Source organism: Cricetulus griseus (assembly GCF_003668045.3).
Source record: "Cricetulus griseus strain 17A/GY chromosome 1 unlocalized genomic scaffold, alternate assembly CriGri-PICRH-1.0 chr1_1, whole genome shotgun sequence".
In the NCBI taxonomy this organism is placed as follows: domain Eukaryota; kingdom Metazoa; phylum Chordata; class Mammalia; order Rodentia; family Cricetidae; genus Cricetulus; species Cricetulus griseus.
In genome coordinates this window covers 152,469,865-152,495,420 of record NW_023276807.1, presented here as the reverse complement: position 1 = coordinate 152,495,420, position 25,556 = coordinate 152,469,865, and the positions used below count along the sequence as shown (strand labels likewise).

The following is a 25,556-nucleotide window of genomic DNA, read 5'->3' as shown; positions in this document are numbered from 1 at the left end:
GGACTTTGATTTTCCAGGATGCCTGTGAAGTGGATGCCTCTTCTGCTGCTCCTGCTGCAATTGACTTGCTGCTTCAGATCTGGGAATTGTGGGAAGGTGTTGGTGTGGCCAATGGAATACAGTCACTGGCTGAATCTAAAGATTATACTGGATGAACTTGCACAGAGGGGTCATGAAGTAACAGTTCTGAGACCTTCAGCTTCCATCTTTCTTGATCCCCAAAAGTCACCTGACCTGAAGTTTGAGAGTTTTCCTACATCTCTCAATAAAGATGATCTGGATGAGGTTTTCCTATCGCTTGTGAATAAATGGATTTATGAGATACCAAGAGATTCATGTTTATCATACTCTCCTTTGCTACAGGATGTGTGTGAGAGATATTCTGACAGTTATCTAAGTCTTTGTAAAGACACAGTTTCAAACAAACAACTGATGACAAAACTACAGAAATCCAAGTTTGATGTCCTTTTATCGGATGCCATTGCTCCCTGTGGGGAGTTGATAGCTGAACTGCTCGAGATCCCTTTTCTATACAGTTTTCGCTTTTCTCCTGGCTATACAATGGAAAAGTACAGTGGAGGATTGCTAGTCCCTCCCTCTTATGTACCTATAATTTTATCAGGATTAGGGGGTAAAATGACATTCATGGAGAGGGTAAGAAATATGATATGTATGCTGTATTTTGACTTTTGGTTCCAGTCATTTAATAAAAAGAAATGGGATCAGTTTTACAGTGAAACTTTGGGTAAGTTCTTATCTGTAGCTCAGTGACCATAATTTCACAAGTATTTAAATATATCCTATGTCCCTGAAATGCAAAGTGAGAGTTGTCTTTTATAGGTGATCAAATATAATCTGATATTAGCTACCAAACTCAAAAACCTGTATAAGCTCATATTATTGATTAAATAGAAGCAGAGCAGTTCTGATACGGGACATTCTGGTGAGGTATGCAGTTGCAAAGAGATGCCAGAAGACTTTCCCTAAGTGATTCTTTACTCATTTTACAATAATTTTTATCTATTTTAATAAATCACTAGCTCTTAATCAAATCCTGGCTAATGTAGACAAAAGGACAGCATATTTTACAGTTTTAATATGTATATAATATTGAAGAATTTTTTTCTCTTGCATAGGCCACCTTCTTAATTTAAAATTAAAATGTGGTATCTGAAAACAGGACCAAATAGTTAACAGTGTTTTCCATTCCGGTGGAGTGCCTGAGTTCTGTTACTAACACCCACCCAGGTACAGTGGCTCAAAATTGCCTGATAAACTTAGCATACACGAACACACACACACACACACACACACACACACACACACACACACACACAAACACGGATAAATCATAAAGTGTTTCCTCTGTATTTCCTAAAGTGTTACCTTACATTTGAAAGATACTATGTTAGTTCACAAATGTAAAAATGGAACTGCAGTTGCTATTAATACCAAGTTCCTTTATTGTGTACTTTCCTAGCATCCATTGTTTAAACACTACAGAAGCATGGGTGCATGTGCACTCAGTCTGTACATTCTGAAGTCATGGTTTTTTTCACTTAAAAATATGCATAGTTAAGATTGGGCAAAAATTTCTACTATCATAATTTCTGAAAGTGTTGTGATAATTTTTATAAGTGCTATTAAATTAGTGGTTATTTCAATAACTATTTAATATCTCAAATTACTGAGGAAATGATAATTCTTACCATTTACTTTAAAAATAAGGCCAAGTTGACATTTATATATCAATTGCACATGCAAATTATGTTACATATTAATGAGCATTGGTTTTTAAATGCTCTTGTTCTGTACCAAAAATAAATTCTTCCATCATTTTTAAGAAAATATATATTTTGTATTCTGATGACAATCCTGGTAATTTTTCAGTTTCTCATTTGCTCCTATTCTCCATCTAGGAAAGCACACTACCTTAGCTGAGACAATAGGCAAAGCAGAAATGTGGCTCATTCGCTCCTACTGGGATTTGGAGTTTCCTCGTCCAACCTTACCAAATGTTGAATATGTTGGAGGACTCCACTGCAAACCTGCCAATCCCTTGCCTAAGGTAAATACATTTTTTTTTTTAAATCTCTTTTCCATTCTATTTAATCTTTGTTAAAGATGATTCTATACCTTTCATTACATTTTGCTCCCAGTGATAGAGATATAGAGGAAGTGGAATTAAACATCCTGCTAACTATGGGGTCAATAAAGTCAGGAATGAACAGGATAGACCTGGGAAATATTCATATCAGTGAGTTAAATGAAGTCAGTTAGGGTACTTGGGTGGTTAGCCATTGGGTAAAGTCCTTACCAAACAACTATGAGGATGTAAGTTTGAATCCCAACACCCATTAAAAAATTGGGTGTCCCACACAGTACTATGACATTGGTACTTAGGATGCAGAAAAGGATTGATACTGGGAGCTTGCTGGCCACAATCTGGTAAAAATTGTAACATTTCTCTTCAGAATGAGAGCCTCTACAACTATATTAAAGAATGATAGAGAAAGGCATCAGATTTTAACTTTTGGCACCTATGTGCTAAAACTAAGGCAGAAAACCTCCTCAGGACCCCCAATACATACATACACACACACACACACACACACACACACACACACACACACACACACAGAGAAGCACACTTGTACACACATGCATGCACACATATAAACACATGCAAAAAACAAAGAAACAAAGAAATTAATTCAGTTAAACTCATCACTTCAGAAACTATCAATCATCAAAAGCTGTGACTAACATGTATCTGAGGTAATTGTTTCATATCCAGAGAAACAAGGATATAGCTTCTGTCCATCCAGTGTTCGTGAAGGTCATCTCTGAAAATACCTTATTTAAACACAATTTCAGAATATTATTATGTGGTATATGTTTGCCATGCAGTTATGAATATTTCAAAAAATACCAAAGCATTTTATTAATCATAGTAGGAAGTTTGTATTAACTACTAGATATGCAAATACTACAGCATAGATATTATTTCATCAAACATGAATTAGTAATATTTAACCAATCATTATAGGAGAAAAATAAAATAGCAAGGGAAAAATATCACATTTCCTGTAGGATGAAAACTTGTAAATGAAGCTACAATTTTATGAATACTTTATAAAGTATGCTGGCACTCCTGAGTTTTAATTTTGCCAGAGGAAAGTAATTAAAATGTTCGTTGCACAATGTGTGAGTACAAAGTCTTTGACACTGGCAGTTTTGTCTTCTGTATGTATGTTTTAAAAACACTACTCTAAAAATTCCTAGGAGCACCTTAATTTCTATTCTCCTAGTTTTTTCATAAAGGTATCATAAGTGAGTTCTCAACAATTGGTATTTTGTCATGAAGCAAATTCTCTTCACAGGAAATGGAAGACTTTGTCCAGAGTTCTGGAGAGCATGGTGTTGTGGTGTTTTCTCTGGGGTCAATGGTCAGTAACATGACAGAAGAAAAGGCCAACACAATTGCATGGGCCCTTGCCCAGATTCCACAAAAGGTGAGGTAAAGTGCTCCATGGGAGGTAACTGTATACTAAGTCTGTCAAAGTCCTTGAAAGGTCTGATGATTACAGAAAGGACTTGTGAAAGTAAAGTTTTAAGTATGCTCTAATTTGCCTTAGAAACAGATATTCATAGCAGATGCTACAATACCGCAGAAGGTGCCTTTGACTGAGAGTAACTTGGATATAAGCACTGTGATCACTGTGCACACATTCTGAAATGCTGGCATAATAATGAAGTTCCTTTCAAGAGTATATAGACATAGCCAAATTCTTCAGTGACACTTTTTCTATTTGTTGATTATTTAAAGTCACTGCATACATTAGATTTTTCAGGGGGTTATTTACTATTTCTACAGAATAACAGTAAGCAAGTATTGAAAAGGTTTCAAATGTAGCATGACTCTGCATCCTAATTTTAGAGTAGGCCTGTTCAGAGTGCAGTGAGAGAATCTTTTAAAGGAAGGGAGTCCAAGGCTCACCACTCTCAATCAAAGCACACTTTTGGCTAATTGAGAGAAAGAGAATTAAAAGAAAAAACTATGTTCTGAACTGCCTTGCCAATATTTGTATTGGAAATGTATAAAGGAAATACAGAGATGGGTGCTACCCTCATAGTTACGTCTGTGCCTCTAAATGAAGAAACACAGAGCTTGCTTGGAATCAGTCAGAGTGAAAGTTCTACCACTCAAGGAAGAAAAGTGAAAACAAGAAACAGTCCAAAGGAATCTAAAGTTTAAAAAGTATCAGGTGACTCACTTCATATAGCATACTACAAATTAATTTTCTATGGATTAGATTGGAATGTTTGTGAACATTTTATAATTTTGTAGTGGAACAGTCTCTCTTTAATCACCTCTATTAATTTTCTGATGCAATAGTTAATTTTGTCAGTCATATAGCAAATCCATGGTAACCATGTGGATAATGGTTCATTTAATGAAATTTGCCTGAGAATTCTACCACTAGCACCCATAATTGGCCTGGACATGGAACGGGTTTTTCTGTCTCAGACCATTCTGACCTCTGATGTAAAACCATTGCAGTTTGTCATAAGGACTACATACCAATCAGTAGGATGTAAAGTAGTGTCATTAGATTTGGGGATATTTTTCAAAAACCATTTATGGACAGCAAATTATTTACAACATTCTGCAAAGAATCCTTGCTGGGATTAATATACTCATTAAATCAGTTCCAATCCAGACCCCAGATATGGTTATAATTTTAGAACTCGCTGACAAACCTCATAAAATGGAGCATCTACTACATGCGAACATCATTTGCCACATTCAAGGAAATTCTGAGCTACAGAAATGGCTTAGTATGTTATACATTTTCAGTGCAGTGTGATCAGCTCAGTTTGAATCCCTCAAACCCACATTAAATCAGGTATAGTGTCTGTAATGCCAACACTCCCTTCAGAGATGAAAGACAGAAAAAGGAGAATTCCAGTGGGCCAGAAGCAGAAAAAAACTGAACAAACAATATGAAACTCTGTCTCCAACAGCAGAGATATCAGAAAAATATTTGTCAGTATGGCTACTGATTTTTTAGTTAATCTTGTATCCTGCCACTTTGCTGAAGGGGTTTATTAGCTGTGGGAGTTCCCTGGTAGGGTTTTTCTGGTCACTTGTGTAAACTATCATACCAAATGCAAATAGCGAATGTTTGACTCTTCTTTTCCAGTTTGTATTTCCTTGATCTCCTTTGTTGTCTTATTGCTCTATCTAAAACTTCAAGTAAAATATTAAAGAGATATGGAGAGAGTGGACAGCCTTGTCTTGTTCTTGATTTTAGAGGAATCAAGTCAGTTTCACTTAATTAGTTTTGATGTTGGCTGTTGGTTTGGTGTATATTGCGTTTATTATGTTTAGGTATGTTCCTATTATTCCTATTCTCTCCAAGACCTTTATCATGAAGGGGTGTTGGATTTTTCTCAAAGGCTTTTCAGCATCTAGTGAGATGATTATGTGATTTTTCTTTCTCAGTTTGTTTATATGATAGATTACATTTCATATGTTGAACCATCCCTTCATCCCTGGAGTGAAGCCTACTTGATGATGGTGGATGGATTTTTCTGATGTGTTCTTGGATTTGATTTGTTAGTATTTTATTGAGTATCAATGTTCATAAGGGATATTGGTCAGTAGTTCTCTTTCTTAATGGTGTCTCTCTGTGGCTTGGGTACCAAGGTAATTGTAGCCTCAGAAAGAGTTAGGAATCACCATTCAGCTTCTATTGTGTGGAATAATTTGAGGAGCATTGGTATTAGGTGTTCTTTGAATTTCTGATAGAATTCTGCATTGAAGCCATCTAGCCCTTGCCTTTTATTTTGGTTGTGAGACTTTTGATGACTGCTTCTATTTCATTAGGGGTTATATTTAAATTTCTTATCTGTTCTTGATATAATTTTGGTAAATGATACCTATCCAGAAAATTGTTCATTTCCTTTAAGTTCTTGATTTTGTGGAGAACATGTTTTCAAAGGATGACCTGATGATCTCTGGATTTGCTCAGTGTCCATTGTTATTCCCCCTTTTCATTTCTGATTTTGCTAATTGGCATGCTCTCTCTCTGTGTCTTTTGGTTAGTTTGGATAACTGTTTTGTTTATCTTATTGATATTCTCAAAGAACTAACTCTTTGTTTCATTTATTCTTTGCATTGTTTTCCTTGATTTTATTTTATTGATTTCAGCTTCAATTTCACTATTTTTTTGCTGTCTACTCCTCCTGGGTGAGTTTGCTTCTTTTTGTTCTAAAGCTTTCAGTTGTTCTGTCAATTCTCTAGTGTGACTATTCTCCAGTTTCTTCATGTTGGCACTTAGTGCCATGAACTTTCCTGTTAGCACTGAATTCAATATGTCCCATAAGTTTGGGTATGTTGTGTCTTCATTCTCATTGAATTGTCTGAAATCTTTAATTACTTTATTTCTTCCTTGACCCAGAAATGGTGCAATTATGCATTGTTCAATTTCCATGAGTTTGTAGGTTTTCTGCAATTTGTGTTGTTGAATTCTAACTTTAAAGCATGGTGTTCTGATAAGATACAGGGTACAATTCCAATTTTTTGCACCTGTTGAGGTTTGCTATGTTGCCAAGAATGTGGTCAATTTTAAAGAAGGTTCCTTGTGGCACTGAATACAAGGTATATTCTTTTGTGTTTGGATGGAATGGTCTATAGATATCCATTAAACCCAACTGGGTCATAAATTCTATTAGTTCCTTTGTTTCTTTGTTAAGTTTCTGTCTGGTGATCCTGTATAGTAGGGAGAGTGGGGTGTTGAAGTCTCCCACTCTAATTGTGTGAGGTTTGATGTGTGATTTGAGTTCTAGTAATGTTTCTTTTATGAAAGTTGATGCCTTTGTATTTGGGGTATAGATTTCAGAATTGAGACTTCATCCTGATGGATTTCTTGTGTGATTAATATGAAATGAACTCCTCATCTCTTTTGATTGATTTCAGTTTAATGTCTAATTTGTTAGTTATTAGGATTGCTACCTCATTTGTTTCTTGGGTCCATTACATTGGATAATCTTTTACTAATCCTTAACTCTGAGGTACCACCTTTCTCTGAAGTTCAGGTGTGTTTTTTGTATGCAGCAGAAGAGTGGATTCTGTCTCCATATCCATTCTGTTAGCCTGTGCCTTTTTTTCTGATGCAAAACCAATGAGACTTTTATTGCAATTGTTTAATGAGCTAACCTCATTAGCTCAACCTTTCATCTATCTGCCACAGTGGATGACTGGGAAAGACCCTGAGAAACCACAGGACAGAGATCTTATAGGACAGCATAAGGGGAGTGTCCAGGGGTATGCACAGGCTCAGGATTGGTGCATCTCCAGTCTTGGAGGACCTGCCTTGTGTTGATTGGTCAACTAGTTGTTATGGCCTATAGGCCCTCCCAGGGCAGTTGCTATGCTCTGTACGTCATTGCTGTGCACTTATCTGTAAAGCACACCCAGAGCCATAAAGCATAGTCCAACTAGCTTTACCAATAGCCAAAAGAAAAAGGGGGTGGAAATCCACCCACAATTCTACCACCACCAACAAATCCAAAACAAAGAAGAATGAACAATCAAAAACACATAAGCTAAATTCAGATGCCTGCCTCATGGCAAGGAACCAAACAGAAGTTAACCTGTGTCTTTTTATAAGCAATTTAAGACCATTAATATTGAGTGGTATTAATGGCCATTGATTGTTCATTCTTCTTTGTTTTGGATTTGGTGGTGGTGGTGGAATTGTGTGTGGACTTCCCCACTGTTTTGTGTTTGGTAAAGTTTGATTATCTATTGCCTATGTTTTTTGAGTGTAGTTATCTTCGTTGGGTTGGAGATTTCCTTCCAGACCTTTCTGTAGGGCTGGATTAGTGAATATGTATTGATTATATCTGATTTTGTCATGGAATATCTTGTTTTCTCCATCTATAGTGATTGAAAGCTTTTCTGGGTGTAGTTGTCTGGGTTGGCATCCATGGTCTCTTAGTGTTGGTAGATTATCTATTCAGGACCTTCTGGCTTTCAGAGTCTCCATGGAGAAGTCAGATCTGATTCTGATAGGTTTGCCTTTATGTTACTTGGCCTTTTTCCTTAGCTGGTCTCAATATTCTTCCTTTATTCTGTATGTTTGGGCTTTTTTATTATTATGTGGTGAGGAAACTTATTGTGGTCCACTCTATTTGGTGTTCTGCTAGCTTCTTGTACTTTCATTGTCATGTCTCTCTTTAGGTTGGGAAAGTTTTCTTTCATGATTTTGTTAAACATGTTTTCTGCACCTTTGAGGTGGGTTTCTTTACCTTCTTCTATAACTATTATTTCTAGGTTTGACCTCTTCACAGTGTCCCATATTTCATGGATATTTTGTGTTAGGGATTTGTTGGACTTAAGATATTCTTTGGTCGATAAATCTATTTTTCCTAGTGTATCTTCAGCACCTGAGATTCTCTCTTCCATCTGTTATATTTTGTTGGTTATGATTGCATCTGTAGTTCCTGATTGTTTACCCAGCTTTTCTGTTTCAAGCATCCCCTCAGTTTGTGTTTTCTTTATTGTCTCTATTTCAGTTTTCATGTCTTGAACTGTTTGAATTATTTCCTTCATCTGTCTGATTGCGTTTTCTTGCCTTTCCTTGCTTTCTTAAGAGATTGGTTGATTTCTTGTGCTTTTGGGTTTATTTTTTCTTCCATTTCTTTAAGGGATTTTCTCATATCCTTTCTGAGGGCCTCTATCATTTTCATGAAAGTGTTTTTAAGTTTATTCTCTTCTGCTTCATTTGTGTTACGATGTCAGGGTGTTCTTAGTGTAGAGTCCCTGAATTCTGGTGGTATCATTTTGGTTTTTCTGTTTTTGAATGTGTTTTATATTTTCTTCTTCCATCCCATCTTCAAGTGGGTGCAGGAGGAGTTTCTTCATCTTCTGGAAGGTATGTTCCAAGGTTCCCTTCTGGTGGGTGCAAGCAGGTCCAATACTCGAAAGGCTCTTCTCCACTCATGGGTGGAGGTGGGACTAGTATTGGGCCTTGACAGTCCTGGATGAGCCAAACTACCTGGATGGGATCCCCAATGCACATTCCCCAGGCCTTAGGCAGCTCCAAGCAGGCCACTAGAAAATGTCGTCTGGCAAATTTTCTATACTGAGAATACGGCTCTGGGTGTGCATGAACTCCCTTGGACACTCTACCTCAAGTCATCCCCAGGCATTGAACTTCAGTCAGCAGAATCTGCGGTAAGAGAAACTCCAGCCAGGCTACCGAAGTTACAGTGGCCCTGTCCCCAGTGCCCAGACCAGCCCATCAGTGTTCTTTTTTAAGGACACCAATTGTAGGAAAAGAAGGTGGTGATTTAAGAAAGACTGTGGTAGGGAGTGAATGTGATAAAAGCACATTATATGAAACACCCAAAGAAACAGAAAAAAAAGTAATGTCAATTTCACTTAGTGTGGTCATAGTCATCATGGACAGCAGTTGGAATTCCAATGTGCAGATAATGCAGGCATGTTCTGAGTCTTTTTGTCCACAGTATTGATCTACAAACAACATACGTCTTTTGGGGTGAACTTGATACAGCAGGTTTACTCTCTTGTTTTAAAGCCTAAACTGTCACAGCTCTGGAGACAGTAGGACTTGGGAGAATGGAGCTGATAAATGAGGCAGATTAAGTCTCATGCAATAGCAAGTTTATTTAGAGAATCAGACAATGTACACTCCGAGGGTTACGAAAGGTCATGAATAAAGATCATACAAATTCAAGCTATATGCTATCATAATGACAAGCTGTGTGTATGTGGCAAAAACATGCTTTTCCAAAGAGGCATGAAAATAACAGTTTAATTTCTTTACTTATTTATTCATTAACCCAGGAATGGTGCAACTGCAAGTTGTTCAATTTCCATAAGTTGGTAGGTTTTCTGCAATTTGTATTGTTCTTGAATTGTAACTTTAAAGCGTGGTGGTCTGATAAGACACAGGGGGTTATTCAAATTTTTTGGTATCTGTGGAGGTTTGCTACGTTGCCGAGTTTGTGGTTGATTTTAGAGAAGGTTCCATGTGGTGTTGAAAAGAAGGCATATTCTCATGTGTTTGGATGGAATGTTCTATAGATGTCTGTTAATCCCAATTGGATCATAATTTCTGTTAGTTCCTTTGTCTCTTTGTTAAGTTTCTGCCTGGTGGTCCTGTCCAGTGGTGAGAGTGGGGTGTTAAAGTCTCCCACTATAACTGTGTGAGGTCTTATTTGCAATTTGAGTTTTAATTATGTTTCTTTCACGAACATTGGTGCATAGATGTTTAGAATTGAGACTTCTTCCTGATGGATTTTTCCTGTGATGAATATGGGAAATGACCTTCTTCATCTCTTTTGATTGATTTTGGTTTGAAGTCTAATTTGGTAGATACTAAGATAGCTACCCCAGCTTGTTTCTTTGGTCCATTTGATTGGAATGTCTTATCCCAACTCTTTACTCTGAGGTAATGTCTGTCTTTGAGTTGAGGTGTGTTTCTTGTATGCAGCAAAAGGATGGATTTGTCCTCATAACCATTCTGTTAGCTTGTGCCTTTTTATAGGCCAATTAAGACCATCAATATTGAAGAAAATTAAGGAACATTTAGTGCTTATTCTTGTTTGTTTTTGATTTGTTGTTGGTAGTGGTATTGTGTGTGGATTTACCCTGCTTTTTCTTTTGGCTTTTGGTAAAGTGGGATTATCTGTTGCCTATGTTTTTGTGAGTGTAGTTAACTTCCTTAGGTTGGAGTTTTCCCTTCTAGTACTTTCTGTAGGGCTGGATTAGTGGTTACATATAGTTTAAATCTGGTTTTGTTGTGGAATATCTTGTTTTCTCCATTTTGTTTCTAATTTAAATAAAAATGGAGAAAAACAGAAGCTCAAAACTTAGAGCACATCTGAAAATTCATAAAAGAGACCAACTCAATGGTAATTACTGTCCCTATACTCATACAAAAATAAGATGCTTTATTATGTGAGTAGTAGAAGGAAACTTTTAGCATATGTTGAAGCTATTCATAGTTAGATGAGTGGCATTACTCAGCCTTATGATCATTGTCATGTTAAAGCCATTCTACCAAGAAATAAAATAGTTATCCCCAAAAAGACTGTTGGAAACAATCTACAGATGCAGCAGTATATCTATCAGGACGACACTGAAATCATGGATTAAAAGGATATAGGATAAATTTGACAATAGTAGAAGTCATAAATATTGAAAGTGTGAATACTTGTGCCAGGGTAAGTTTACTGGTAGCCATCCAATTCAACATTGCTGCATAATTTTCTGTATGTTTTATGGGACAGAATATTGAAATTTTATTTATAATTACTTTCATTTAACTACCATAGTGTTACTAGTGCTTGAAATTTTACAGAATGTGATATAGATTGTTTTGGACCTAATGTTTATTCCTATTTTCTCAATTATCAATAAATACAGTATGACTTGTATTCAAAAACAAAAAAGGACAGTTTAAACTAAACATTGTCAGTATAACAATACAAAGTGGTAGTGGTTAACCTGAAGTAGACACATTCCTATCTGCTCCACCTGGGAGGAGGGTAAAAACACACTCCAAGAAATAAGAGAATGTGACAAGGAAATTAAAACAGTTTTCTGTCCTTCCAAAGTAATGTATAAATGAAATGTAAAATTCCATAGGGTTCTGTAACTCCCTTTTAAACTGACAGTTAGTTAGAGGTAATGTCATACAGCAAGGATCAAATCCATATAATTGTTAATATTGGGTCCTCCCCTGGAATACTTGCTGATCAATAAGAGTAAGGTAAGCAGTTAGTATTTTATGGCCCTTCTGCTGTAAATAATCCACTCTAATCCACATTTATCCTTTTGTGCTACACTACCTTTGGAGACAATTTAGTGGGGAAAATAATTAAATTTTAAGGCAGCAAGTGATCCTGCCAATATTCAAAAACCTCTTTTAGTTTTGATTCAAATACCTGTAATTCTACCTTTGCCTCTCAAGATAAATTAAGGGCTATCCAATGCTGTCTCTCCTTTCGGCATTTTAAATAGATTGGTTAGGACATAACTAGGTATTTCTAAAGTGGTGAGTAGATACTTAACATTCCCTAATAATTTTTTGAAAGTCATTGAGTGTTTTAAAATTGTATTGTCCAATGGGCATTTGCATTTGGAGGGGTGGGCTTAGTAATTGTTCTAGTAACCAGTTGCCTCAGATATTACACAGTGTCTGATCATTGTACTTTTTCGAGTGTAATAATAAGCCCATTTTTTATGTAACACATACTGAGTCATGCCATATAAGGATTGTAGCTCTTTCTCTTTGGAGGTGACTAAGAGGATATCACCCGTATAATTAATAGTATTAAATAAACAAGAAATAAAAGGAAAGGAAAGGACATGTCTGCCCATAGGCATGGTGAAGGAGAAAGTTTATTATAGATATATGAGAGATGATAGCCAGAGGCAGGGACAAGGACATCTGGGAGAGTCCAGAGTGGACATGACCAGACTGAGCTATGCCTTGTGAAGACAGCAGAGAGGGGAAGGGAGAGAGGAGAGATGGGAACCAGCTGAAGCAGCCAGGTCAAAAATACAAAAAGGAATGGGTAACCAAAATTGTTGGATTATATTGTGAAGGGCAGCCCAGCCCCCTGGTCTGGAGAGTTCAGGACACAGTGCAAGGTATTCCAGACAGGGGTGCCCTAGAACAAGTAGGAACTGAGGCATACAGGGAAAACCTGGCATACAGCACAGCTTTGAATTGTTAAATAGGCACCTCAGCCATTATTCCCAGGTTTGAAACCTAACACACACAAGCTTTACTGAAGGTCTCGCTCAGAGGCTTTAAAACCTTCTCCTGCATTGTACTGACAAATAATAGGGAATTTTGTCATGCCTTGAGGTAACACGGTCCACTGATATAAGAGATGAAATTCTTTATGATTGAATGAAGGAACAGAAACACCAAAAATTACCTTGCTATCTGGATGAATATGTGTAGTATAAAACTAAACTTTCATAAATGCAAAACTATTAAAGGCCAATTTTTACCAAGGCTGTAAAGCCCCCATTGGTCATAAGGGGGCAAAACACTTCATAAATAAATCAACGATCTCCGTTTGCCAGATTCTTTTTTAATCATAAAACCAGGAGGGTTCAAGAGAGAAAAAGAAGGCTCTATGTGTCCATTCTCCACTGCTTTCTGACTACCTTGTGAAGAGTCCATACCTTTCTTTATAAATAGGCTATTGAGGCATCCAGATAGGGTTGCTGGATTTTATGTAGTTTTTGGCCCCATTGAAAGACCGAAGCCATGCTAATGTTCTTGTCCACATGGAAATTTAGGTCCCATAATCACTTGTAACTCTTTTTCTAGTCCTTTGATAGCCAATCTTACCATTAGCAATTGTAATTGTGAAGAATGGGTAGCATTAGTGGTGGGAATATAGATTTCTGCATGAGCTTGTTTTAAAAAGTCTCTTCCCAAAGATTAATCAGAGCATGAGTAACATTTGGCTGGAGGGTTTCCATTATGCTGTCTGGGCTCATACATCGCAATCCTGTAGCATTCTGCTTAATCTTGTTAGAGCTCATAACAGGGTGGAATTTACCACCCATAATAAGACCATTCTGGTGGCCATTCTTCCATGGATATAATAGAAATATAAGTTCCATAAACAATTAATCCTACAAATATTTTTCTTCTTATTTTTAAAATCAATAATAGTTTATCATTTTCCTTTAGTAAGGGGCTTAAGGCTACAGTCTTATTTGTACTACTTAAGTCTCCCTTATGATGCACATTTCTTTGTGAAAGGACTATATAGGCAATAACAATGACTGCAATTTTTTCTCTCACTTTAAATGGGCATTTAGTAGGCACTGTGATCATGACTGCAATTTCCCCATTAAATATCATCAATGACTCCTGCATGAACTATGATTCCTTTCATGAATAATCTGTTTGAGGCAGTGTGGGTCTCCAATATCCTGTGTATAACTTAAAAGGATCTTAAAGAGAGGAAACAGCAACACTTTAGAGAAGGGAATATCAATAGCAGCACTTCTTTGAGTAACAGTCTGTAACAAAAGAATAGATTGACTATATATGAAGCTGGCATAAATGTTATCATTTTAGATTTAAACCCTTAAATTTTGTGGAAATTATAAACAGGCCCTTAATATGTTTCCCGATATGTTGAGTGGCACTGTTATTGTTGCCAGGCAATGTTTTGCCATCCTTATCATTTTTAGAACAACATTTCTTTTTTTTTAAAAAATTTATTTATTAGTTTAGTTAGGGAACAAGCTTGTTTCACATGTAAGTCCCTTCTCCCTCACCCTCCTCTCACTCCATTCCTCTTCCCCCACCCCCAGCCCACCCCCTACTCCATCCACCCACCACTCCCCAGGCAGGGCCCTCAACAGGGGCTCTGCAGTGTCCACCAAATCTACCTGTGCTGGGCCTGGGCCCTTCCCCATGTGTCCAGGGCCAGAGTGTAACCCTTCAGGTGGGATGGGCTCTCAAAGTCCCTTCTTGCACCAGGGAAAAATACTAATCCACCACCAGAGGCTCCCTGGAGTGCAGAGGCCTCCTTATTGACATCCATGTTCAGGGGTCTGGATCAGTCTTGTACTGGCCTCCCAGACAGCATCTGGGGTCGATGTGCTCTCCCTTGTTCAGGCCTACTGTTCCTGTGGGTTTCTCCAACCTGGTACAGACCCCTTCAATATTCATTCCTCCATCTCTTCAACTAAATTCCCGATTTCAGGTCAGTATGTATCTGTGGATGTCTGTCTCTGCTTCCATCAGCCACTAGATGGCATAAAGAGAAGTCATCACTCTCATTTTAGTGGAAGGGCTTTTAGGTTATCCTCTCCACCATTGCCTGGATTGTCAGATCGTGTCATCCTTGTAGGTCTCTGGAGATCTCCCTGGTTCCAGATCTCTTCTCGGACCTATAGTGGCTCCGTGTGATATGATATCTCTCATTCTGCTCTCTCTCCTCTATTCTTTCCCAACTCAATATTTCTGCCCTTCCATTTCCTCTCCTCTACTCCTCTTCTCTTGCTCTTATTGTAGCAGCTCCCTCCCCCCTACCCTCATGTTCCCAATTAGTTCAGGAGTTCATGCCACTTCCATTCCTGGGGACCATTTATCCCTCAGAGTCCTTCATTTTTCCTAGTTTCTTTGGTGAAGAGGATTATAGGCTGGTAATCCTTTGCTCTATGTCTAAAATACATATTTGAATGAGTACATATCATGTTTGTCTTTATGTGACTGGGTTATCTCACTCAGGATGGTTTCTTCTAGTTCCATCCATTTGCCTGCTAATTTCAAGATTCCATTGCTTTTTTTCTGCTGAGTAGTACTCCATTGTATGAATGTACCACATTTTCTCTATCCACTCTTCAGTTGAGGGACATCTAGGTTGCTTCCAGGTTCTGGCTATTACAAACAATGCTGTTATGAACATGGTTGAACATATGTCCTTGTTGTATGAACATGCACTATTTGGGTATATACCCAAGTGAGGAATGGATGGATCTTGAGGTAGACTGATTCCCATTTTTCTGAGCAACTGCCATACTGATTTCCAGAGTGGTCTTACAAGTTCGCACTCTCACCAGCAATGGAAGAGTGTTCCTTTTTCTCCACATCCTCTCCAGCATAGACTGTCATTGGTTTTTTTTTTATTTTAGCCATTCTGACAGGCGTGAGGTATCTCAGGGTTTTTGAGTTGCATTTCTCTGATGGCCAATGATTTTGAGCACTTTCTTAAGTGTCTTTCAGCCATTTCAGATTCTTCTGTTGAGAATTCTCTATTTAGTTCTGCACCTCACTTTTTAATTTCATTGTTTGGTGTTTTGGTGACTAGCTTCTTGAGCTTCTTATATATTTTGGAAATCAGAAATCTGTCAGATGTGGGATCGGTGAAGATCTTTTCCCATTCTGTGGGTGGTCAGTTTTCTTACTGACAGTGTCCTTTGCCTTACAGAAGCTTCTCAGTTTCAGGAGGTCCCATTTATTGATTGCAGACCTCAGTGTCTGTGCTCCTGGCGTGATTTTTCAGGAATAGGTCTCCTGTGCCAATTTGTTCAAGGGTAATTCCCACTTTCTCTTCTAGAAGATTCAGTGTGGCTGGATTTATGCTGAGATCTTTGATCCATTTGCACTTAAGTTTTGTGCATGGTGACAGGTATGGATCTATCTGCAATCTTCTGCATGTCCGAACCCAAGTGTACATGCACCATTTGTTGAAGGTACTATCTTTTTTCCATTGTATAGATTTAGCACCTTTGTCAAAAATAAGGTATTCATAGGTGCGTGGGTCAATATCAGGGTTTTCAATTTGATTCCATTGGTCTATCTGTCTATTTTTGTGCCAATACCAAGCTGTTTTCAGAACTATGGCTCTATATTGGAGCTTGAAGTCAGGGATGGTGATGCCTCCAGAAGATCCTTTATTGTAAAGAGTTGTTTTGGCTATCCTGGGTTTTTTATTTTTCCATATAAAGTTGAGTATTGTTCTTTCAATGTCTGTGAAAAACTGTGTTGGGATTTTGATGGGGATTGCATTGAATCTGTAGATTGCTTTTGGCAGGATTGCCATTTTTACTATGTTGATTCTACCTATCCATGAGCATGGGAGATCTTTCCATTTTCTGGTATCTTCTTTAATTTCTTTCTTTAAAGTCTCAAAGTTCTTATTGTACATAGACCAGCATTTCTTATCCCTTTCTTGCATAGAGGTCATAAGGCAGGAGCTCATTGATTCTGAGCATTCAGTCATTACAAGGACAATTTATAATGTTTCTTCAAGAGCTACTTTGTAACATCTGTTTTTGTACTGCATAGATTTCTATAGCAGCTAATTTTGCCCTATGTTTATAGATCTCTATTTTCTACATAACTTTGGAAAGTCCATAACATTTTTTATCTCTCCTTGTGGCTTGATTAATTCATAGTAATCTTTTAATTTTTTTTTTTTTTGCTTTCCCGAGACAGGATTTCTCTGTGGCTTTGGAGCCTGTACTGGAACTAGCTCTTGTAAACCAGGCTTGTCTCATACTCACAGAGATCCACCTGACTCTCCCTCCTGAGTGCTGGGACTAAAGGTGTATGCCACCAACACTTGGCAATTTATAGCAATCTTGACTGATGTTATCAGAAGCTAAGTGTTTTTAAAAACTCATGAATTTGTTCCACATTTACTTGTTATTCAATAGCTACTTTGAATCTTTCTATGAAATTAGTATAAGGTCCAGAGGGATTTTGTATATGTTTTATGTAACAAGACACAAAGTCATACTCCACATCAATTTTCATCCAAGCAATGAGAGACAGCTACATCCTTAATGTGTGAGAGATCTGCAGGAGGCATATTAAGCAGCTGACAATCTGTTGATGCCCATGTACCAGTCATTGTCAACATTTTATGTGACATTTCTAGTATTAACCCTCAGTCTTAGCTGTAGAAATATTTTATGCACTTTATCAGAAAGATGCATCTTACACTTAAGGAATTGGATAGTCTTGCCTGGACTGTTTGTTACAGTATAAGCTAGACATACAGGACCCACAAGAAAGTGACTGCTAAACTCACAAAACAAGACAGTACTGAAGGGTTCCCATTGAAATGGAGAAATGTGCCAGACACACTGTGGCCTATGGGCTGAAGATGGATGCCCCAACATTACAAAGGAACTTTGGGTGACTGTCCAGGTAGCAAGATGTCTCTGACAGTTCTAGAGTTTATATATTATCCTTCTGTGGTCTTTGATAGAGTTGAAGACAGATAGTTATGGTTATAGTTTTCTTCAGTTATTATAAAAAATAAGTTACCCTTCTCTTTATTTAGACAGAAATGAGGAGATGATGGGGAATGTACTGTGTATGTTTATCTTATTGATTATTAAATAAAATAGTTTGGCCAATGAGATAGCAAGTTAGACAGAACTAGGAGTCAAAGATGATTCTGGGAAATGTAGTAGAGAAGTGCTGATCCAGGCAGGAAGTGACATAGCAAGGAGACTCATATTTAAGCCAAGGAGAAACAGGAAGGCTCCCCTTTTCACCTTCGCGTCCTCCAGCAGCAGGATGTGAGCCACCGGCAAGAGAGGATGCCAGCAAATGACATCCTCTATAAAGATAAGTCTTATAACATATATAGATTTATGATAATTAAGACTGAGCTAGCAGATGAGAAGTTCTAGTCATGGGCCACGCAGCTTTGAACCTAATGCAAGTTTCTGTGTATTCATTTGGGCCCTAACTTGGGTGGCATAAAGCACCCACGTGGCAGTGGGGCTCAGCGGCTATTGACAGAAAGATTTATCATAACAGGATAGAGCTAAGAACTATTTTAACAATTATATGAACATCATATGGAAACTATTTTACATTTTTGTTCCAGTCAATAGATGTTAATAACTACATGGAGCAGTAGGTCCATATGAAGCACAAGCCTTCTTAAAATCTTTCATTATATCCAATTCTAGTCCCTGATGAATATTTTGATTTATTGAAATTTCACTGGAAATACTAAGTTCAGCTCAGTAGGCCAGGGAGGAATTGGTAAATTAATTCCTTTCCCTGCCCTGCCTTAGCTTATCTAGGTTGTAAAGTTGGCTTTTTCATAGGCTCTCCTAATTCCTCATCAAAAAGTAGAGAGAACTCAAGATTAGATTAGACTGATTATCAGATTTCTCAAGCCATGCTTCAGGATTGTCTTTAGACAATACAGGAAATACATTTAAGGGGGTTTCCAGTAAAGTAGCTGAGGGAGCTATCACCTGCGTAGTTGCCACAGGTGCTGTTTTTACCTTTGATTTTACCTACACTGGGAAAGTCATCTCTTTCTCTTTTTTGCCTCTTTTACCCATTTTAAGATGTGACCATCTAGTTTATATTCATGTAAGGAATTATCCTATCTTCCTCATGATTAATAACCTTTGTTATTACATATTTTATTACATATTTTATTCAGAGTCCAAATCAATGCCTAATTGACCCAACAATGAATTGGGATCCTCTCCTCTTATTTATATGCCATTTCAATATTCATTCAGACTCTATCCCATACTTCATCTAAAGTGCCTTCTTCTGGAAACTAGGGATTATGATCCCAAGCCATTTGTAGGCAGTCTAATAGTTGTGATTTTGATACTAGTCCTCCTCCCTTCAAAATAATAATAATAAAGATGCACAAGCATTGACATAGGCAAAGTCTTCCCTGGTTTCTGCCTCGTTATAGTCAATAACCTCCTTCTGTGAGGCTCCTCACTCTCCTATCATGTAGCCAAGTTTAGTTCTCTGTGCAGGAGCCACTTGTCACAGCTCCAGAGAAAGTGGATCTTGGGAGAATGGAGCCAAATATTAGGCAGACTAAAGTCTGATGTGATAGTCAACTTTACTATCAGACAATGTATACTCTGAGGGTTAGGAAGGGGCATATGAGTGAAGATAACTTGAATTGAAACAATATACAATCACAAGGACAATCTATGTATGACAAACAAACAAATGAACACATATTTTTCCATAGAAGCTGTCTGAGGTAGGTTTTAATTGCTGTGAAGAAAGATAATGAACATGGCAACTCACAATGAAAACAATTAATTGTGGTGGCTCACTTACATTTCCAGGATGTTCGGTCCATTACCATCATGAAGGGGAATGTGGCAGCATACAGGCAAATGTGATGCTGGAGCTGAGAGTTTCAGACAACAGGAAGTCTACTGAAAGACACACAGAGGGAAGCTTGAGCAGAAGAGACCTCAAAGCCCACCCCCACTGTGGCACACTTTCTCCAGCTAGGCCACACCTACTAAAAGTGCCACTTTCTTAGGAGGCCATTTTCTTTCCAACCACCACAGAGGCACACAAAGCACACACCACTGTCTGCTATACCTGGAGTAGACACTCCCCTGTCTGCTACACCTGGAAGGAAGATGAAAATACATTCCAAAAAATTCTTGTGTTTTGAAGAAATTGAGGTCACAAGACTATCATCCTGTTTTATTAGAGTGTTCTCTCAAACACTCAGAATTCTCCTCATGTGACTCCTTTCCTGGACCATGCTCCAAAAGTAGACTATGCAAGGTTACTCCTGTGTTGGGTCAGATGACTGATTCCATTTTCCCATTGACCAATATTATGGCATTGTTTCAAAGAACTCCAGACCAGAGAATATTGTGGATCAGGAATATTTGTCATGAATTAATAAAGACAGAAACTTGAAAATCATTAAAAATAGCATAGGACAAGAAAATAAAAGTAAACTGTAAAGCATTTAAAATATAATATTAAAAATAGACTAGGAGAGCTATCAATATATATTTATATAACATATAAATTATTAGTAATTTGCTATGTTTTCTTTTCATTCCTCTCCCCAAACTCCCGCATATCCATGGTCTTTTCCTAATACATAGCATCTATTTTTTTCATTAATGTTGTTATATACACATATGCACATACATTTAAATTCCAAAATGTAACCTGTTCAGCCTGTATAAAGTTGAATTGGGCTCTAGAAATAAAGATTATCTAACCTTTAACAGGTTCTTTGGAAATTTGATGGCAAAACACCAGACACCTTAGGACCCAATACAAGAATCTTCAAATGGCTCCCCCAGAATGACCTTCTAGGTAAGACTCTGGAAAGCAATCCTATATAGTTGACTTCAAAACCCTTTATATTACATCTAGTGAATATATTATTTATTTAAGATAACAATATCTGACATGCACTTGGTCTTTTTTTAACACTCAATTTTCCTTATCTACCATGTAATCCAGGTGTTCAACTGGAAATCAGTATTCCAGTTTAAGTCTCAATTCACAAGTAAATTTGCAAGATATCTGTCGGTACATTTAGTTTCTTCTGGCTCTGAATAGGAAAACATTAATACTGAGATTATGAGTTTAAGAATTAAGAATCTTCTTTAGATTTTCTTGTGATGAGAAGGGAAGGTAAACTGGAGTCATGATGTAAACTAAATTAATAAATCCAATTATTAAAAAAATCTTCATGTAGAAAAATATCCTTTCAATTCCTCATAGTATACATTTCTCACTTCATGTCTAATACTACTAAGGGGCCTCTGGTAGTCGATCAGTTTCCCTAGTATATGAATGGACTTTGGAATCCCATTCCACATAGAGGGATACTCTCTCAGCCTAGACTCACAGGGGAGGGCTTTGGCCCTGCTCCAACTGATATGACAGATTTTGAAGATATACCCATGGAAGGCCTAACCCTCCTTGGGGAACAGAAAGAGAATGGGATAGGGGGTCGGTGAGGGGCAGGGGAGGAGAGCAGGGAAAGGGAACTGGGATTGACATGTAAAACAAGCTTTTTTATAATTTAAAGAAGATATAAAGGTTAAAAAAGAAGAGATTGCTAATTAATGGTAGTCTGAATTCCTCTTATTCCAGGTCATCCGAAAACCAAAGCCTTTGTAACTCATGGTGGAGCTAATGGCATCTATGAGGCAATTCATTTTGGAATCCCTATGATTGGCATTCCTTTGTTTGGAGAACAACATGATAACATTGCCTACATGGTGGCCAAAGGAGCAGCTGTTGCATTAAATTTCAGAACAATAACAAGGTCCGATTTGCTCAATGCACTGGAGGCAGTCATAGAGAATCCTACGTGAGTATAATCTTTTAAAAATGTGTATTCATTATTTATTTATTCATTATTCAATGTGATTCTTACTGAAGGCCACAAGGGCAAGTATTATCCTAAAGGCAAAAATAATACAGAGACAATTTAGGACATGATTCAGTGTCATAGGTTTTTCCTCTCTTTTGTTATTGTTTTTTATTTGCATGTTATACTTTATGTTTCTTTCTTAACTACTTCATTTCCAAACTGCTTGGCCAACAGACATATGTCAACAGCTTTTGCCAATTTTTCTTTTCAATTCTTTTAGTGAAGTAACTGATCAGAGATTTAAGGTTAATATAAAACTTAATATTCATAAGTGAAGTAAAATGAAATGTTATGTGTGGTACCAGATGTATTACATGTAGAAGCTTTAGGGAAACATTACAAAAGAGAAACTTGAATGTTATAAAAGAAATATCTAACTTTTATAGAAGTTGTAACATTCTGCATTGAAATAACATAGATACTAATATAAAACGAAGTGTTTGAATAAATGTTTATATATGCAGTCTGTTTTAGGACAAATTCATATAGTGAAAACCTATTAGAATGAAGGAAAAATGGATATGCCCATCATTATTTTTCTTTGATTTAAAAAAATCCATGTGGAAGCTCTTTCCTGGAAACACTATTTCTCTCCTACTCTTAGCATTGCTTAAGTGCCTGTAATAATTTTGTGTAGAGTTCTGACCAGTGTGAGATTGAACTCTTTCCATGTTAGCATGGCTATTGCTGTCATACTTTTTCAGATCTTGTTTAGGGAACTACGTTGTTGAGAATGACTATTGGTGTTGCCATTATTAAGATCTTCTTTAGATATCTATATTGCTGACATTTCACCATTAGAGCTTATCAAAGATGCAAATTCACAGCAAATATCTTGGCCTTCTCTGGATTTTAAAATCTTTCAATCCTCTCTTCTGTGATGTACTATGAAGGTTATTTTTCTAGTAAGGGGCTTTCAAATGAGTTCCAGCTCAAAGGTCCCTGGGTTCTGTTTCTTAATTGCATTCTCTTTCAGCAATAGAAAGTTACCTCCTATCTCTGGAGAATAAGCAGCAACAATAGGCTATGCATTTTGGGAGTCTGTTTGACACCCATGGCCAACATCTTAAAAGAGGGTTTCTCATGTCTTGTGTTGGGGTTTATATTAGGTCATCTTTGTCTTTTAGATGGAGCACAATCAGTCCAGATGAGAAAAGATAATTAACTATAAATGTATATTTATATGTGGAATTGCATGTGTTATGGGAGATTTGGATAAATTGTTAATATTACAATATTTATGGCTTTTTCTGACATCCATATTGTTAATTTATTATTTTCTGCCCTTTGCTATTAACAGCCTCTCCCTTCCCTATGGAGCCTTCCCTTTTCCCATTTCCCCATCAGATACGTTTCATGCTAAATTTTAAGAAAATGTAATATGCATACTAAGAGATGGCAATTATTTAATGAGAAGAAATATCTCTCATTTTGCTTTTAAATATTAAGACAGTAAATCACTATTATTAAATTTGCTATTTCTTTTTCTTTTCTTTTTTTTGTTTTTGTTTTTTTGTTTTGTTTTGTTTTTCGAGACAGTGTTTCTCTGTGTAGCTTTGGAGACTATTCTGGCACTCACTCTGGAGACCAGCCTGGCCTCGAACTCACAGAGATCTGCCTGCCTCTGCCTCCTGAGTGCTGGGATTAAAGTTGTGCACCACCAACGCCAGGCTACAATTGCTACTTCTGCTACATCAAACTGACAAGAGGGTTGATGACTCATTTCTCTATGTTACCCTTCTTCTTTATATACTCATCAATAATTATTTTAGTATTAGAATCAAAGGCAGCTACAATACTTCAGTGTGGAATTTTTACAGCTCTCACTTCTAAAATTACAATGATATCAAAAAGTGAATATCAACAATCACAGCAAAAATTAAGCTTGAAAGATGGCTCAGTGGGTAAGTTAAAGTCTACTCTAGCAGAGGACAACAACCATGTCAAGTGATTACCAACATCTGTAACTCTAACTCCAGCAAATCTCATTATACAGACAGACAGACAGACAGACAGACAGACAGACAGACAGACAGACACACACACACACACACACACACACACATATAGCCAAATTTTATTGCGAATCTACTTTACAATAAGAATAAATAATTAAAATTCCCAGTGCTGTCATAGAGAAGAAAGATACCCTTCCTATCAGTTTCATAGGTGATAACCTACATGAAAGCAATGGGAAACAGCTATTATAGCTAATTAACAAGAACCAGGACACTTTTGTAATTATAACCACTACTCATTGATAGCATTCTTTAGAAATATCATTTCAATGTTTATCATTTTTACACAGATATGTACCAAAATGGAAACTAGAGAGGGATTTTCTTTCTACTTATACATCCTGACACTAGTATATGCTTTGAAAACAAAGTTTATTAATAATTGCTTATGGTTAACTGAAGTTTTATCTACTCAAATAATATCTCATTTTGATATTTTGTATTTAGGACTAGCTGTCTCCAAACACTACTTTAGGAATATTTGATCTTCCCATGTTTCTTTTTAGATGCTTAATCTTTTTTTAGAGAATACTTTATTTGTTTTTGTAATCAAACACACGTAGATAAGACTTTACATATTTAATACAGTGCATTACCCCTGTACAAATGGAAAAAATTAAGTTCAACATTTCTAGACCAATATGGCTGTTAATTTCTGTACAATGCCAACTCAACATGGTAAACTGGGATACTTTTTTAAAAAGTTGACAGCACAGCTAAAGTTTCCAAAAATTCAAATTTTATATGTATATATATATTTATATTTATATAAAAAGACCAATATAGCAGTATGTTATGCATCGATAGCAGCACAGCTTTTCTAGGTTCTGCAGTCTTTTGAACAAAAATTGTAGAGACATCCATCACACTCCATTAAAAAAATAAAATAAAAAGCAGAAACCCAGAAAACTGCACAGTTCTGTTACTCTTGTGGTACTTGCCACCATTTTTTTAAATCAGCTTCTCAATCATCATCTGAAAGGAAACCATTCTGAGAAACATCATTAAAACAGCTCTGATAAAGCACAATCACTACTATGTATCATAAAGCAGGTCCACATATGAGTGAGTACATTATTCTTGCATGCTAAAAGAGCTTAGATATACCTGTGAAGATCTTCATATTCATGAACATAAAATATAATTCATTTTCCTTCTATGTTTGTGTAATTTGCTTTACTATCTACACAAGAAAATTACACATGTGCATTTTTCATAAATTATATAAGCTGATGTCCCGTTTTACTTCTTTCAGCTATAAAGAGAATGCAATGTGGTTATCAACCATTCACAATGATCAGCCCATGAAGCCGCTGGACAGAGCCGTCTTCTGGATTGAGTTTGTCATGAGACACAAAGGGGCCAAGCACCTGAGGCCACTTGCATACAACCTCACCTGGTACCAGTACTACTCTCTGGATGTGATTGGATTCCTACTGGCTTGGGTGGCAGTCATAACTTTCCTTGTCATAAAATCCTGCTTATTCATTTATCAAAAATTTGTAAAGACAGGAAAGAAAATGAAGAATGAGTAGAGCTCTTTGAGAATGTACTACAAGAACTAAATTTCAGCATCATTTTAATTCATCATTAATGAACTGCCTTCTAAACATTCACTGATTACTTGATCAAAGCATACCTTCTTTGGATAGAGGAAAGGGAAGGGAGAATAATGGAATTATATTATAATCCCAAATAAAAAACATGATAGAAAGAAAAAGGATGAGCAAACTGTAAGGAATAATCTAGTAAACAGAATTCCTCCACAGTATCTGCCTCAGGGCTGTCTCCTGATTCCTG

General features: G+C 36.9%; 1 protein-coding gene across 3 annotated transcripts; it reads left to right on the top strand.

Moving 5' to 3' along the window:
- The first annotated feature begins 18 nt into the window (after window positions 1–18).
- LOC100758624 (UDP-glucuronosyltransferase 2B17) lies at window positions 19–25,291 on the top strand. 3 transcript variants are annotated; one of them, XM_035452489.1, is made up of 7 exons: window positions 19–335; window positions 687–745; window positions 1,920–2,068; window positions 3,384–3,515; window positions 20,579–20,666; window positions 21,456–21,675; window positions 25,012–25,291. In XM_035452489.1, the coding sequence occupies exons 1-7, from the start codon at window positions 19–21 to the stop codon at window positions 25,289–25,291; spliced, it is 1,245 nt and encodes a 414-aa protein (XP_035308380.1). The 3 variants fall into 3 exon arrangements, with proteins under 3 accessions (XP_035308380.1, XP_035308379.1, XP_027245061.1); XM_035452488.1 differs by lacking the exon at window positions 687–745 and having other exon boundaries at window positions 19–501; window positions 1,928–2,068; XM_027389260.2 differs by having other exon boundaries at window positions 19–745.
- The last annotated feature ends 265 nt before the right edge of the window (window positions 25,292–25,556 follow it).